The 16,973-nt window shown below is 40.2% G+C and overlaps 4 protein-coding genes across 5 annotated transcripts; 2 read left to right on the top strand and 2 right to left on the bottom strand.

Moving 5' to 3' along the window:
• Positions 1-1,570: 1,570 nt before the first annotated feature.
• Positions 1,571-4,916, bottom strand: LOC106300957. 2 transcript variants are annotated; one of them, XM_013737246.1, is made up of 7 exons: positions 4,736-4,916; positions 3,913-4,302; positions 3,764-3,816; positions 3,542-3,579; positions 3,154-3,472; positions 2,416-2,711; positions 1,571-2,351 (listed from the first exon to the last, which is right to left on the bottom strand). In XM_013737246.1, exons 1-7 carry the CDS (start codon positions 4,758-4,760, stop codon positions 1,850-1,852), a joined length of 1,623 nt encoding a protein of 540 aa, XP_013592700.1. In that variant the 5' UTR covers positions 4,761-4,916; the 3' UTR covers positions 1,571-1,849. The 2 variants fall into 2 exon arrangements, with proteins under 2 accessions (XP_013592700.1, XP_013592701.1); XM_013737247.1 differs by having other exon boundaries at positions 4,748-4,916.
• A 285-nt stretch (positions 4,917-5,201) lies between these two features.
• Positions 5,202-7,300, top strand: LOC106296563. The gene is made up of 3 exons (XM_013732721.1): positions 5,202-6,494; positions 6,616-6,865; positions 6,939-7,300. The coding sequence occupies exons 1-3, from the start codon at positions 5,299-5,301 to the stop codon at positions 7,113-7,115; spliced, it is 1,623 nt and encodes a 540-aa protein (XP_013588175.1). The 5' UTR covers positions 5,202-5,298; the 3' UTR covers positions 7,116-7,300.
• Positions 7,301-8,861: 1,561 nt separating this feature from the next.
• On the top strand, positions 8,862-10,731 carry LOC106298674. The gene is made up of 8 exons (XM_013734816.1): positions 8,862-9,254; positions 9,471-9,535; positions 9,641-9,739; positions 9,842-9,889; positions 9,971-10,040; positions 10,119-10,190; positions 10,267-10,377; positions 10,461-10,731. The coding sequence occupies exons 1-8, from the start codon at positions 9,060-9,062 to the stop codon at positions 10,599-10,601; spliced, it is 801 nt and encodes a 266-aa protein (XP_013590270.1). The 5' UTR covers positions 8,862-9,059; the 3' UTR covers positions 10,602-10,731.
• Positions 10,732-10,929: 198 nt separating this feature from the next.
• LOC106297366 lies at positions 10,930-11,289 on the bottom strand. The gene has a single exon (XM_013733618.1). The coding sequence runs from the start codon at positions 11,287-11,289 to the stop codon at positions 10,930-10,932; it is 360 nt and encodes a 119-aa protein (XP_013589072.1).
• Between the last annotated feature and the right edge of the window lie 5,684 nt (positions 11,290-16,973).

Here is a 16,973-nt window from a genome sequence, read left to right as displayed (position 1 = left end):
GAAAAAAAATTATTTTTGGGAATATTCCGAGGAAGTGTATCCCTCAAGATATTTCGACGACAACTTCCTCGGAATATTCTGAGGGCATATCTCCTCGGAATATCCCGACGGATACACTTCCTCGGAATATTCCGACGGCAAAGGTTTCTCGGAATATTCCGACGGCCGAGGTTCGTCGGAATATTCCGATACCTCTTTTCTCTTGGAATATTTTCGAAGACCGTTCCATCGGAAATATCCGAGGAGATACCGACGAACAGTCCTAGGAAATGTTTCTTCGGAATGTCCTCAGAATTTTTAATTCTCGGTATTCCCTCGGAATTTTCCGAAGAAATTTCGAAGAAATTTTACTTTCCGACGAGAAATTTCCGACGACTATTCTCGTCGGTATGTCCTCGGAATACCGTTATTCCGAGGACATACCGACGATATTTGTCGTCGGAATACCGGTGTTTTCTTGTAGTGTGGGAACTCTAGAGAGCGCTTCATCATAGCACTCTTGAGAGAAGAAAGTTGAAACCGAAAAATCTTCAGATGACGAGCTAGAAAAATCTGTATTATAAGAGACACGATAATGTGAAAAGTACTGTATGGCTAAAAGTCATGAGCTGCATTTTAGTCAATGGGAAACCTTATTGCACGACACACAATATAAGATTAAGAGAACGTGTCGTTTTAGTTTTTACTTTTCATTGAGGAGTTATGGTGTATGTACCGTGAAATCCACGCTTGACAATGCTCTATGCTGAAGATGGTTGCATAATTTTAGTTTTTATTTAGCGCGGTTAAATGTAAGCCGAGTAAAACGAATACTGAAAAGTCAAAATTAATCTTTTAATATTGATAATTTTGTACTTGTTTTTACATAACCCAAAACTATTTTATTAATAAAAGCTCCACAGAGAGTGATTCAAATTCTTAAAATATTATCAAAGTTATAAATTCTATTTATAAATAAATATTAACAAAAGTATTTAAATATAAAAAATAAATAAAAATTGTTCGGTTATATTATATGTTCTAAGAGCATCTCTAATATAATAATACTCCATTTTCTCTAACCCAATTCTATTTCTCACTACATAATGAAGTGATGAACAAACAAAAAATAGATTACTCGATTTATGAAATAAATTCTATTACTCGATTTTTTTTTTAACACTGGATAATTATGCTATTATAACTATGAGAAATATTACAGAAAATTCTACCTGCTGTATGAGGATTCACGCCTGACTGCATCACCTGAGCCGCCCTACCGGATCCACGCTTGACGGTATTCCTTGCGCCATGTTGTAAGCATTTTCTCCTTTAATTCACATAATTCCGCTTTCTCCGGGAATTGAAATCCAGATCTCCTGGTGTAGAAGCATTAATGAACCCTTGGTCAAACCACCGGACCAAGGGGGTTTCCACCTATTACTCGGTTTATGAAGTAAATTCTATTACTCGATTTATGAAGTAAATTCTATTATAGAGTGAGATATGAAGTCGGGTTGGAACATTGTTTACTCCATAATCATTCATTTTAGAGGAAAAAATTGGAAAATAGAGTGGGATTGGAAATGTACCAAGTAATCCTTCTTTTCTTTACTGTCGTTTGATGAGGTTTTTAATACTTCAATCCAACAATAATGGAAAGCTATGGATAATTGTTAACTAACCTGAAACTCTTGACATACAATCGAGTTATTATAGATACAACTGCCACACCTCAAACTGGAAACTGCTTCTCTCAAGCATGAGACCAAACAAGAAGCCAAAATTTCGAATCACTAATTGAACAATATGTTTTTCTTCTCTGCTACATCACTACAACATCACCTCATGTCCACTTGATAAAATAAGTTTAAGTTGCTTCTGTGACTTCCACTAGCCTCCCACGAACCCACTTCTTAGTTACATTCCCTGATTCCAAAGATTCACCCTTTTCTTCCATTCCATGGCAAACGTCAGAGCCATTTGATAGATGTGGACTCTTAGTAAGTTTGATAGCTCCATTAGACTCTGGTGGTGGTGGATCAATTCTTGTCCCATTTGGCTGTGGCAAATCACTACACCTCAAGTTCAAGTGAAGACTCTCTCCATTGATAGAGAATGTGTGCGTTCCGTTTACCTCTCCTGGTTGTTCTGTCTCGGATTCACTGCAAACCTCCAGAAGAGTATCACTAGGCTGATGGTAAGTCACATCTTCATCTGAAGCCACCTGGCTAATTTCTAAAGATTCAATCAGCTGTGTTGCTTCTGCTATAAGCTTTTTACTCTCTAACAAAGATGCATGAGCAACAGGGCTTGTCATAGCAGCAACCTCAAGAACCTTTGCAGCTTTCTCAGCCTCAGAGATCAAAAGCCTAACGAGAAAACAAAAGGTTTAGTTACAATTCCAAAACAGAGATATATTAAACAGTTACTGACCTTGCTCGTTGCACAGCATCCATCTTCTTAGACTCTTCAGCAACTCTTTTTGCTCTGATGCTTTTTATCATCTCCAGCTTTGAACTCGCTAAAGGATCTTTATACACAGGTGTTCTGCGCTTCCTTACTTTCACAACTTGAACTTTGCGTACAGTCTCTGAATCTCTTGTAGTTTTAATTGTAGGACTCTTCTTTCTAGGCTCTGCATTTCCACTTGGTCTTCTACGACGTCTCTCAGCACCATCAGGTATACCGTGATACTTTGCCAAGCCAGAGCAAACCCTTTCACGGTAAGCCTGACAAGAGAAACCAAACCAAGTTAAAGAACACAACTGATGACATAGGCTTGCAGGTTCTGGTAATTTGGTTCGGGTATTTCGGTTTTTGGGTAGTTTGGTTTGCCTAAAATCTGCCGAAATGAACCGTAATTGGTTCGGTATTCGATAATTTGGTTATTAAAATTTTTACTGAAACTAACCGAAGTTTTTGGTTTCGATTATATTTCGGTTAAAAATTTAGGTACGGTTAGTTCGATTAATTCGGTTAATTTTTTTGGTTAATTCGGTTTGATATTTCGGTTATTTTGGTTAGTTCAATTCAAAATTTGGTTAACAAATTTTCTTTACGACCGAACTAACCGATTAACAAACCGAACTGAACTAACCAAATTGGGTTCAGTAGGTTAGGTTAAAAATCCCAGCCCTAAGTGATGTGATCATATTACAAAACACAACTTACTGGATCAGCCCATTTAGCAGCTATTGCTTCAGCGATCTTCCTTCTTTGTTCAGGAGATTTTGGAGCTCTTCTGTTACCTTTAGCTGCTCTAACTGCTTTCCTCTGCTCTATACTCTCAAGCCATTCCAGCTGATTCTGCTGATCCATGATATTGTAAGAATCCCACTGAAACTCTTGTTCATCTGTAAATCCTTTTCTAGCAGCTTCTGCTAACAAGTTTTGCCACTCGAAATGACATGTCTCCTGCACTTTTCTCCTCTCCTTTCTCCTCGCCCACCGCATCCTCACTCCCTCCCCAATCTTCAACCGTGTCTCCTCGCTGTTACAAATCATAAAAGTTAAAGCTCCAGCAAGTGAAAAAGGCACAAAACACCAGAACAGTACTTACTTTTGTGCGTGTCCGAGATTTGATAACTTCATCTTGATCTGCCAAAGGATGAAGACACAAAAAAGGTTCTATGAGGGATTGAGAAAAGACATAAACGCCCTAACATAACATAAGTTACCTCATGACTAGAGTAACACAAGGGTAGAATCTATAACAATACATATAGGTACTGTGGCCAACTCCTCTAAGAGGACATATATAAACATTCTTACATGACATCACCTTAGGGTCTTGCATTGCAATCTTTGTCCTTTCTCTAATCTTCTGTAGGGTCTCTGCATCAATGCAAAATAACGATTATTGTAATGTTAACCAGCTAGAAGCAAGTGTAGATAGATTGATGAGGAAACGTCAAAGCTAAAACTACCCACCCGGACTATGCTTCCTGCCTTTGTTCCAAGGAGTGTTGCCTCTATTAGCCTTGGAAATCCTCATCCTTCTTAGCCTTTCTCTGTCATCCACCTCTTCTCCATCATCAGAACCTCCATTTAGACCATCAGAGGGTTTTGAAGCATCAGAAGAAGACAAGGAAGATCTTTGTTGGTGTTCTGTCTGAGCAGGATATTTGGTTTCAACAGTGGCCACTGCAGTTATAAGGAGCCTGCCTCTTGGTACACGAAGATGGCCTGCGTAGAATTTCAAACTCTTGGAGAAAGTGGATTGTCTCCATGGGTTAGGTAGGGTTTTGGCATGGATGATAATACTCTGAGCCCCCAATGGAACAAGATGAGCTTGCAAAGAAGGTTGGATGGTAGCAATATCTGCAAGATTAAACAGTAATTTTAAGCAATTAAAGGTAAATAAGCATTTTTTTTTAATTCTAAAACAAGGACAAAAAACAAGTGATCAAACCAAAGAAGCATCTTCAGGAGCTCAGGAAAACACAAGTAAACATTAAACATTCTCTACAAACAATACAAATCAATAGTCTTTGTCACATATGCATGCATTAAGCAACCAAGAGTAACTACGAATATGTTAAAAATCTTAGCTTTTCTCAGACATAAGACCGCAAATGCAATTGAATTATATCACTCAAGAAAATGATACCCAATAGACAAGAAACAAACTTGACAAGAGAGAGAGGTCTCAACACTGAAGTAGAATTCTAAACAGTAGTAACCACTAACCAATAAAAACAGAGAAAACGAATAAAACGCATGTTAAATGTTGGAAGAATCTGAAAAAATTTACCAGAGAAGGTACCTAGAGAAGGCATTGGGAGCTCATTCAGACCAGGAGAAACTCGAAACTCTCTCTTTTACTTCGCGACACAACCAGAACTGTATTGTAAGATTATACGAAACAATATTTATGTTTGGGCGTGGGTTTTTGCAGGATTTTTAAAGACAGACGAGAAGGATAAGCCACACCCAAGATACTTTTGTCTGGCTTTCACGCTGGAGATGGAAGATAACACGACCCGGGTTGTTTAAACAACCCGACCCGTATCAGATATTATTGGGCTGATGGGCCTTCTTAAACCTTTGTTGGGACAATTAAACGGCGCCGTATTCATAACCACGTGATTGCATTACATAACCACTTACCCGACCCGTATCACCTGTTGTTGGGCTTATAAAGGGCCTTGCACATCGTTCACTTCAAACGCCGTCGTATTGATTAACATCTTTAAATGTGGATCGAGAAAAGCCACGTGTTATCTTTACCGGGTCGGATCTTGAACAAAGTCTAGTAGTACTATATGGGTCGACGGTTCCGGGTTGATCTCCGGCAATGACTGCGACGCTTCACTAATGGAGAGACCTTCCTCGTCGTCATCCTCATCGCCTAACGAAGAAGAAGACGATCTCCAAAACCTACTCGACGAATCAGATTCCCAAATCGAAGCGGCGGAGCAACGACCACCACCTACCTTCGACGTGGAGACTCTCCGATCACGCTTACGACGAAGCTTCTTCAAGCTCAACCTCACAAAACGGCAGTGCATTGTCATCTTCCTCCCTCTACTCCTCGTCTTCGTCTACTTATCCACCGATCTCACCAACTACTTCTCCTCCGTCAAGGTCCCGGATTCCGTTTTCCGACCAAATCATGGCCCCGCGGAATCGGATCTTCGAGCGCTCTATCTTCTCAGGAAGCAAGAAACCGATCTCTCCTCTCTCTGGAACCGAACTCTATCAGTCTCCGACATGAAGTCCGCTCTTTTCCGACAGATGTCGTTGAACAGACAGATCCAAAACGCGTTACTGTCGCCTCGCAAAGCCGAAAGTCTCGGTCTTTACGGTGGGGGTAGTTGCCGGAGAGTGGATCAGAAGTTGTTAAAGCGCAAGACGATTCAGTGGAAGCCGAGGAGAGATAAGTTCCTGTTCGCGATCTGCTTGTCTGGTCAGATGAGTAACCACTTGATCTGTCTGGAGAAGCATATGTTCTTTGCAGCGTTGCTGAAACGAACCCTCGTGATCCCTAGTCATAGATTTGATTACCATTACAGTAGAATTATCGATATCGATCGGACCAATACATGCTTAGGGAGGAAGGTAGTGGTTTCTTTTGAGGAGTTTTGGAAGAGTAGGAAGAAGCACCATCATGTCCATATCGATAGATTCATATGCTACTTCTCGAAGCCAGAACCGTGTTATGTAGACAAAGAGCATATTGCAAAGCTTAAAGCTTTGGGGATTACTATTGGAGGGAAGGTGGACTCGCCGTGGGAGGAGGAAGATATCGCGAAGCCGAGTAATAAGACGGCTGAGGAAGTGGAGAGGAGTTTCAGATCCGATGATGATGTTATTGCGATTGGAGATGTGTTCTATGCTAACGTTGAGAGAGATTGGGTGATGCAGCCTGGTGGTCCTTTGGCTCACAAGTGCAAGACATTGCTTGAACCGAACCGGTTGATATTGCTCACTGCGCAGAGGTTTATACAGACTTTCCTTGGGAGGAACTACGTTGCTCTTCATCTCCGCAGGCATGGGTTCTTGAAGTTCTGGTATGGTGCATTTCGGTTATTTTGTTTAGTTCGGTTATTTCGGTTCAGATTTGGTGAGTTCGATTCGGAATATTGGTTAAGATTGGTACTGTTTGCTAAGTAATTTTCTTGTATGTGTCAGTAATGCCAAGAATCCAAGTTGCTTTTACCCCATACCTCAAGCTGCTCACTGCATCGCTTGTCTGGTTGAGAAGGTCGATGCACCGGTTATTTACCTCTCTACTGATGCAGCTGAAAGCGAAACTGGTCTGCTACAATCACTGTTGATCATAAATGGAAAGACTGTTCCATTCGTGAAGCGACCACCTCGTGACTCAGCTGAGAAGTGGGATGCATTGTTGTACAGACATGGTCTCGAAGGCGACTCACAGGTAAACACCCTGCCTCTCTTATCTTCTTCATGTTGAGGATCCAAATGAATAGAATCATAACTTGGATTTTTAGGTGGAAGCAATGTTAGACAAGACGATATGTGCAATGTCAAGCGTGTTCATTGGTGCCTCAGGTTCTACTTTTACAGAGGATATACTCAGACTCAGAAAAGACTGGGGAACTGCCTCGGTCTGCGATGAGTATCTCTGTCAAAACGAGCAGCCTAATTTTATAGCCGATCATGAATAGATTAGGAACACAATCTCACTTTTTTGTGAGTTCCCATCATATACAAGCAGTCTAATTCTGTTGTTTTTGTGGTTTGTGCATAGTTTATTAGTGTATCAAAACAATAAAGGCATACTTCTCTGTAACCCATTACTGGTCTGATGCATCTGATACAGTTCCTTCTAATATAATTTGAGTCTTAGTGATGTGTGAGTTTCTATCACTGATCCAAATGGCTAATGATTTAAAATTAAACACTGACCATTTGTTTATTTGCTTATAATCTGTCATTGTCATATCAATTTTTAGGTCAAGGCGTTAGAGTTCAGCTTTTTAGATCCTTATTCGAATTTTATATACGTTTTGATCAATTTTAGATAACAATACTTCGGGTTCAGGTAGAATTTGTAACTCTTTTTTTTTCTTTTGACATGAGAATATATAGCTCTTTCTGAGCTCTATTTAGAATAGTAATACTTTGGGTTAGATTGATTTTTATGGCCAGATAAAAAAAATATGAAATTTATTTAAAGTACTTATTTAAGTTTTAAAAAAAAATTAGTTACAAATTTTGATTTCTTATGTCAAGTTTTTCAAGATTTTTGATTTTCTGTTTTTGAAGTACATGTTTCATTTTATATTTCCAGAACTGAAAAGCCGAAACCGAACCGAATAGATATCCAAATATGGTGGTCGAAAATCGTTCGAACTTGATAAAAGTTATGGCTTTCTATAATATAATGTATATACTTACAAAATTAATTATATTTAGTTTTAGAATAATCAAATAATTTAAAAATATTATTTATAAACCAAAATATCAAAAAAACGAATTACCATAATACTTTTTATTCGAAATACGTTAATACTTTTTATTAGAAAAAAAAAAGATAATGTCCAAACTAAATTCATGAACATTTATTCGAACTATTAGATTTTTATCTAAAAACTCGAAAAATCTGATATTAATTCATAAACGTCACTTTTTGAGTTTTTTAAATTGAATTAACCGAAAATCGAAACTAAACTGGAACTAAATGAAATCCGAAATTATTTCGAATATTAGCCGATTTCTAACTTTGTTACTGAACCGAACCAAAAATAGAAACAGCCGAATTAAACTTTTTGAATATCCTAACTAAATCTTTAGAACCAAAGAAACAAAAAATAAAAATAAAGGCATATTATTTATCTGGTGGTCAAAAATCGTTCGAACTTGATAAAGGTTATGGCTTTCTATATTATTTATATACTTATAAAAATTATTATATTTAGTTTTAGAATAATCAAATAATTTAAAAATATTATTTATAAACCAAAATATCAAAAAACGCATTACCAGAATACTTTTTATTCGAAATACCTTAATACTTTTTATTAGACAAAAAAAAAAGATAATGTCCAAACTAAATTTATGAACATTTATTTGAACTATTAGATTTTTATCTAAAAACTTGAAAAATCTGATATTAATTCATAAACGTCGCTTTTTGAGTTTTTAAAATTGAATTAATCGAAAATCGAAACTAAATTGGAACTAAATGAAATCCGAAATTATTTCGAATATTAGCCGATTTCTAACTTTGTTACTGAACCGAACCAAAAACAGAAACAAACGAATTAAACTTTTTGAATATCCGAACTGAATCTTTAGAACCAAAGAACAAAAAAAAAAAACAAACCAGAACCGAGAACCGAATTTCAAAATTATGTATTACATACATCCTTTTGTAATGTATGTATTCATTTGTCGATTTATAAGGATAGTGTGTATATATCCCAAGAGACGCGCCGCCGCTTCTTCGCCTTTCCTCGTGAAGTCTTAAAGCTTCGATCTTTTCCTTTGAATATACAAAACTCACGTCGTGTTAAGCAATACCCACATGACAGATTGACTAAAGATCAGAGCTTTTTTTTTGCTATTCTCTTATTCGGGGTTTTGACTCGCTTTGAAGTGTGATCATCATGAGAGCGAGATTGGTTGTTTTCCCGATTAAAGGGAGGAAGTGGTGTTTCAGCAGATCCGTCGATCCTCTCGCTGCTCAATCTCCGTCCGGTGTTACTCCGACCACTGTGCGAGGTTTATTGAAGAAGATATCGTCTGAATCTAAGCCCATCAATGCCAACGCTGAGCTTCTTGTCGATTTCATCTCCGACAAGGTATAAAGTTTCCTTCTTTATATAAAAAGCGAACATACCCGTGTGTTTTTATGTGGCGCCTAGTGAGGCTTTAGCTAGAGGCTATCTATTAGTGTAGAAAAAGCTGTGACCAATAAGCTTTTGTTTTGTTTCTGTTCAAAGTACAAAGAAAATCAAGAAAAATGGTTTTTTTTTTTTATGAGTTTGATGAGTTTTTGTTGTTTGTAATGGTTTTAGATGAATAAGGCGTGGATGGGTCTTGAGATAGCACCTGAAGGGTCAATGAAGAACAAGATTCATGGGTTTGTAAAGTCCCAACCTTTTTGTATATGAGACGGTTCTTGAGGCTTTCTTTGGTCTATATTACTTAATGTTCGAAGTTGTGGTCTCTGTGGTTGGGTGTATAGGTTAGGATTGAAGCTTCTGGCTCGTGTGAAGCCGTCTGAGATATTCTTGAAGTCTATATCTAAGGAGGTCACTTCCGTACAAGTCTCTTACCCTCCTAGGTTCTATTCTCTTTACCTCTTCTTGATTTTTTGTTAATTTGAAGCATTCTTGAGCATGTTTGAGTGGTTACGGTTTTAGCTAATCTGTGTCAAATCTTTCAGTTTAGATCCTAGACTTGTACGCAGAAGACTACGCCACATTGCTATGAGGTAAATTGTTTTACCGTTTTCACATTGTCTCTTGAGTGATTTTGGGTTGAGAATCTCTCATTCTTCTGATTGGATCTCTAGTGGAACAATCTTGCACAAGAAGTACCTGATTGGTTCAGTAACTTTGCTTCCATTGACCACTGCATTCACGGTATGTAACCTCGACAAGTCGGTTTAGTTTCTTCAAAGTCTCCCCCATAGCCAACAAAGCCTTTGTTGTTCTGTTTAGGTATTGCCATTACCAAACATACCATTCTTCTGGGTCTTATTCCGCACTTATTCTCACTGGCGAGCTCTTCAGGTCTGTGAATGTCACTTCCTGATGCATCATAAAGGTTTTATTATAAACTCAATGTCACCTTTTGTTGACGTTGCAGGGAAGTGAGAAGCTGCTTAAGCTCCTCTCAAACCATTCAAATCCCCAAACTGATACTGCAGATGAAAGCAATAACAACAAACTGGAACAAGAGGCTCAATCTCCCACATGTGTGAGCAGTTCTTCTACTCATCAAACAACGAAGAAGTTCTTACTTCGTGTTTCTTATGTTCTCTTGTGTTTCTTATGAAACAGGTTTTGCTGCCATCAGAAGAGTTATACAAGCTACTAGGTGAAGCTAGTGAGGAAGGTCTTGATGAGGAGACTATAGTAGAGATTTGCAAATTGTTCCATCTCAATAAGATCGATGTTCTTAAATATCGCAATCTAGTCTAACTCTTTTTGTCATTTTAGGCACTTTTTCGTTGGAACTACTGTTTCAGATGTTTGGGAGATAACTTACGAGCCAATTCTTTCCTCGTGTTTTGATTCGTTGGAACTTTTAAAAAGGTCTTTTTTTTTCTTTTTTTTTCGGCTCATCAAATACTTATCATTCTCCAACATAGTTCTGATACACATTGTTATCATTCCAAACCTTAAACCTTAGCCATAATGGCACTACATAATATAACTTAGAAACACTAGACACAAATGTGAAAGACTCTTTTGCTATTTTGTCAGCTGCCTTATTCCCACCTTTTGGATAGTACTGCACTTTAAAACTCTAAATCTGCGACAAAGACAAACGGATCACCTCAATGATTGACTGTAAGACTGGCCATACTGCTTCACTCCCGTTTATCATCTTAACCGGAGTTAGAGAATCTGATTCAAAGATGACATTCCTATAACCAAAGCTCGTCATTGTCTCTGCGCTCCATTTAAGTGCTTCTGCTTCCGCAAGAATCGGTGATGCCGCCTTTGTCACAGCTCTCGCCCCCGCCCATATCATACTACCCTTCTCATCTCTGCAAATCCAACCTAGACCGCTGTTATCTCTCTCTTTATGCCAAGCACCATCGGTATTACATTTCAGCCAGTCTGTAGGAGGATGAGCCCACCGTGGAGCTCGGGTAGAATTCATGGGTCTCTTGTCCACATTTCTCTCAGCCTCAGTTGTTTCCTCCACCCTCCTTCTTTGTCATTCCTCAACATCCTCATGTGCCCTTCTTACTAGGCTCTCGGCTTCATACTCTTTCCCCCTGAAGAACAGCTCATTACGCGCTTTCCACAGTCACCATAGTAACCATACTATCTCATGTTGCACATCATCTTTGGGGTATGCTTTTTGTATAGAGAGCGCATGATATACATTAGAGTATAAAGATAGATTCAAGATACCATCAGGAGGAGTTGGAACATGAGAGAGAGCCCACACCAGCCTTGCAAACGGACATTGAAAGAGCACATGGTTTACCGTTTCCACCTCACTTCCACATCTGAGACAACCTGCATCTTTTGAGATGTGTCTGCGCGCCATGTTCCCTGCCACAGGCAGAGAGTTATTGATGCATCTCCATAGGAAGTGATGAATCTTCGGGCTCGTGTCTGTTTGCCATGCTAGCTGATACAAACGATTCAGACTCGGTTGATCCTGCTCTGCATTCTTCGGCTTGTTCAAAACATTAGTCTGGACCCAATATCTGGACTTGACAGTGTAGGAACCCGTTTTGTTATAGTCCCATATGTAGAGATCCTTACTGCTTTTACCACAAGTTCTAATCTTCATAATCTCTCTCACTTCCTCCACTAGGAATATGTCAGACAGAAGTTCCCGGTTCCATTCTTTCCCTTGGTTGATCAACAGGGCGCTGACTTTCAGGTTCTGAGAAGCACGCTGTCTCCAAAAATCACTGGTTCCTTTAACTGCACGGACACATCTTGCCGGTTTCCGCTCTAACCAGGAGTCTAGGAACACCTTCGTATTGGCTCTGTTGCCAATTAAAACTCTTGCTCCCTGTTGGATCAACTTTTGCGCAGCATGTATGCTTCTCCAGGCATAAGATGGTCTTGACCCTAAGCTCACAGAGAGAGGATCAGACTTGGCAAAATACCTGCTTTTAAACACCTTTGAAAGGAGAGAGTCCTTGTGGGAGAGCATTCTCCAGAGTTGCTTGCCAAGGAGAGCTAAATTGAAAGCCTCGATGTCTCTAAAGCCTAGCCCTCCTCTATCTTTTGGTCTGCTTAGCTGCTCCCAACTTTTCCAGTAGATACCTCTAGCCTCCTTCTTGTTCCTCCACCAAAATTCAGACATGATTGAGACAATCTTCCTACATACAGTTTTGGGAAGAATAAAGCATGTTATTGTGTAGGTGGGAAGAGCGAGGGCCACTGCCTTCAGCATCATTTCCTTCTCTGCTGGGGATAGGAACCTTGTCTGCCAACCTTGCACCCTCTCGCTCATCCTCTCTTTTTAATTGGTCAGAATCGAGACTTTGGAGCCACCAAATACTTCAGGTAGTCCCAAGTAGATCCCCTCTCCTCCTTCCTGCTTTATGCCCAGGTTGCTTTTTATCTGCGCCCTCTCCTCAAGTGGGACGCTTTTCCCAAAGTATATGCTTGACTTCTGGTAGTTGATTCTCTGCCCCAATGCCAAGCTATAGCTGCTCAGTATCTGATTTAGATGGTCCAGTTCCCGTGTGTTCCCTTTACAGTAGAATAGGCTGTCGTCGGCATATAACTGATGGGAGATTGGGGGTGCTCCTCTAGCCACCTTCAGGCCCGTGATTGCTCCTTTCTCTTCTGCTTTCCTCAACATCTGCACTAGCATTTCTGTGCATATGACAAAAAGATACGGGGAGATGGGATCTCCTTGGCGCAATCCTCTTGAGGGTCTAAAGTCTCTGTGAGGCTTCCCATTTATTAGCACTTGATACTGAGCCGATTCTACACATGCCATAACCAGCTTACTCCATTGCTCTGAGAATCCTAGCGTCTTCATCGCCATCTTCACAAACCGCCACTCAACCCGATCATAGGCCTTTGATATGTTGGTTTTCACCGCAATGAACTCCTCAGCGCACTTGTTGTTTGAGTTTAGGGCATGAAGATGTTCATGGGCCACGAGGATGTTATCCTGGATTATTCTACCCTCTATGAAAGCGGCTTGAGTTTCTGAGATGATCTCTGGAAATATCCTTTTAAGCCTCTTAGCCAAGATCTTTGTTATTATCTTGAAAGCCACGTTACAAAGGCTTATCGGTCTGAAGTCTACCACCTTGTTTGCATTGAGCTTTTTGGGTATCAAACATATATTCGTTCTGTTGATACCCTCCTTTAGCACTCCAGACCTAAAGAAGCTCTGCACCTTCTCAGTCAAATCTCCACCGACTGTCTCCCAGAAGTGCTGATAGAAGTACGCACTCATACCGTCTGGACCAGGGCATTTCTGGGGATTAGTCTCGAACACTGCACGCTTCACTTCTTCCATAGTCACCTCTTTAAGTAGTTCTTCATTCTGATTTTGGGAGACTTTTGGAGGCATATCTTCCCACTCTTGCATCTGTATCCCAACATCCTCTGAGGTAAACAAAGACTTGAAATAGTCCTCTGCGACTCTCCCCATATCATCCTCCTCGAACCATTCTTTTCCTTCAGCATCCACCAAGCTATGTATAGTGTTTTGCGCCCTCCGGTTCTTGGTGATTGCGTGGAAGAATTGTGTATTCCTATCACCCGCCTTCAGCCAATCTAGCCTGCTCTTCTGCTTCCAGAAGATCTCTTCGTTATAGTACTCCTCACTAAGTTCCTTTCTCAACAGACTGATCTCTCCAGGGATATAGAGGGTCCCGTGAGTCGCCACATCAAGTCTGTGATGGAGCTCTTGAATTTTTATTGCTGAGTTTGGTTTAGCACATCTCTTCCAACTCGATATCGCCTTCCTGCAGTTTGAGATCTTCTGCATGAGTCTCGTCTGCCCAGTCTCTCCACTGCTCCACCCTCGCTTCACAGTGTCCATAAAACCATCTCTTTTAATCCGGCGTTGATCATATCTGAAGGTAGCTCTCCTCCTCCATTCTACTCCATCAAGGAAGTTCATGATCGGGCTATGATCTGAGCAACCTTTTTAGAGGTACTGTGCTGATGCGTGGGGAAAGAGATCTAACCAAGCTTGGTTTGCCATTGATCTGTCTAGTCTGCACTGGACAAGGTCATTGTTTCTTACCCCTTGCCATGAGAGTTTATAGCCTTTGTGTTGGATTTTCCAAAGGCCACAATTCCTTATCATCTTCTTGAACTCAGCACTCTCATCCTCGGTGCGTAAGGCGCCACCCATCTTCTCTGTCTGATCCAAGATCTCGTTGAAGTCCCCTGTCAGGAACCAGGGATCCTTCCTGATAACTCCGATTCTCGTGAGTTTCTCCCAAACATTACTCTTGTTTCCCTTAACCGGCTCTCCGTATACTCCAGTCAAGAAGAAAGACTTGTCTTTCCAAGTCACCTTGAGGTCCATAATCCTTCTGTTAGACTAAAGACATTCAACCTTGCATGACTCCTTCCACAGTACTGCTAGACCCCCACTTCTGCCCATCGGTTCCACTGTCCGAAGATCATGATAACCGAGCTTCACCAAAACATCTTCCAGATACCATCTCTTGTTCTTTGTTTCACTGAGGAATAATATGTCAGGAGACTACACCCGGTGTATCTCCTGCAGTTGACAAACTGTAGGGGTATTCCCCAACCCCTGACAGTTCCAGCTCATTATTCTCATATTGGACTCGAAGGTTTGGTATCAACCATCAACCCTTCTTCTACAATTTTTCCGCTTCCTAACACCATCCGCTGCGTAGAACGGTTAGGAGCATTGGCTGCCACATAGGCATAATGATTTTTATCACTCGAGCTTCTACTTCCAGAGCCCTTTCCATTTGAGCCCAGTCTCTCAAATACAGACGGAGTAGTCTCCTCCTGCTGTACTCCAACCTTAGGTTTCTTTGAGTTCCTCTCATCACTTCTACTAAGGCGTCTCCGCTTGTTATCACCTGGTTCTACAATACCAGTTCTCTTCTCCAGCGGTGAGCTCGACTCTGAGGCCCCAAGTCTTTTGAACACTAAGGAGGACAGCCTCTCCTCCTTTCCCCTACTCCCAGAGTGAGATCTCGAGTGTCGTGATATCTCCTTATGACCACTCAGTCTATTAAAGACTGATGGCGAATCTTGGCTCCCCCCTGATGATGCTCCAGCTCTTCTCTGTCCTTGAGAATGACCCCTGAATTTGGGGTGTGCTGATGATTCCTCTGTACTCCTAGAGCCACCCACTCCCTTCAGAGACCCACTATGTGGATTTTTTGGTAGCCAAACTTGTGAAGATTCACCCGTATCATTCTTTTCTTTCCTCTCCTCCATCCTTCTTCTGGTTGGGTTGGTTGTTCTTCGTGGGGCTTGCTCTGACTTGGACGTTCTACTACTCCTCTGCCCCCTCTTGGTTTCCTTTCTTTCCCCCAGCTCCTCAACTCTCTGCCTACTTGAGCCAGCCACTTCTGATCTCATCACTTCTCGGTGTCTTCCTCTCTAGTCTCTAGACACCCCTGCTGGGGCTTCTTGCATAGGATAGTAGAGTTGATCATGAGTCAGCCGTTTGCAGATGAAGCACACCTTAATTAGCTTCTCATACTCTAGTTCTGTTGGAACAATCTCCCCTGACTTGAACCTTGCGATTCTCCAGAATTGAAGAGGCTCTTCTGTATTGATCCACACCTGCGCCATTACGTATTCCACATAAGAAGAGTTTTTTGCGTGGAGTTCCACCTTCTCAACTTTCCCCAACGGACCCATCAGACCTTCTACCGCTTCTCTCTTGAGGAGGTGCACTGGAATGCCTAGAATTCTAATCCAGAATGGAATTCAACAGAGGTAATCTGGACCAGGGTTCGGGGACCATTTATCAAAGGACACAATCCAGCCATTCACGAACCAAGGGCCTCTAGTAAGAACGTGATGGAGATCTCTCTCGTGCTGGAAAAAGAATTGAACTCTGTTCTCTCCCACTCCTCTTCCCTTGATGCTCTCCTCCATGCCCCAGATCGGAGGAAGCAACTGATTTTCTAAATACAACATTAAGAAGAGAAGAAAAATGAATGTCATTTTTGGATAGAAAGAGAAAAATAACGGGAAATAAATATAATTTTTAAAAATTCATTTATTCTAAGCAAATTTACAAGATAGATTCAAAATTTTAAAATTGATTTGATTAATTTATATTATTATTTACGAAATTATTTTACGCTTTAGCGGTTAACTATTCATTAATGTTAATAAAAACTTAATAACACAATAAAATATATTTTAGATAATGACTATCACTACAAGAAAACATATTTTTTAATAGGGCAATATTCGTTGTAAATTCGTTGTAAACGGGGTGTTACGACGAATTAACGTCGAAAGACGTTTTGTTGTTAAACGTCCGTCGTAACGGAAGTTTCATCGTAAATGACTCGTTACGTTTACGACGAAATATATTCCTCGTAAAGCGCAGGGAAAGAATTCGTCGTAAACGACACGTAAGCTTTCGTCGTAAAGCCCACGTAATTATTTCGATGTAAAGCACACTTAAATACTTTCGTTGTAAATCACTCGTACACATTTCGATGTAAAACCCTCGTAAATCTTTCGATGTTAATCACTCGTAAACATTCGATGTAAACTCCATGTAATGTTTACGAGGAGTTTACATCGTTTCTTATTATATTATTATTAATTAGTATATAATAAATTTTAATTTATATTTAATATTCAGAATTTAAAATAATTTAAATTTTAAAA

Source organism: Brassica oleracea, chromosome C6, assembly GCF_000695525.1.
Source record: "Brassica oleracea var. oleracea cultivar TO1000 chromosome C6, BOL, whole genome shotgun sequence".
Classification (NCBI taxonomy): domain Eukaryota; kingdom Viridiplantae; phylum Streptophyta; class Magnoliopsida; order Brassicales; family Brassicaceae; genus Brassica; species Brassica oleracea.
The sequence above is the reverse complement of the archived record's forward strand: the minus strand, read 5'-3'. Positions and strand labels throughout refer to the sequence as shown.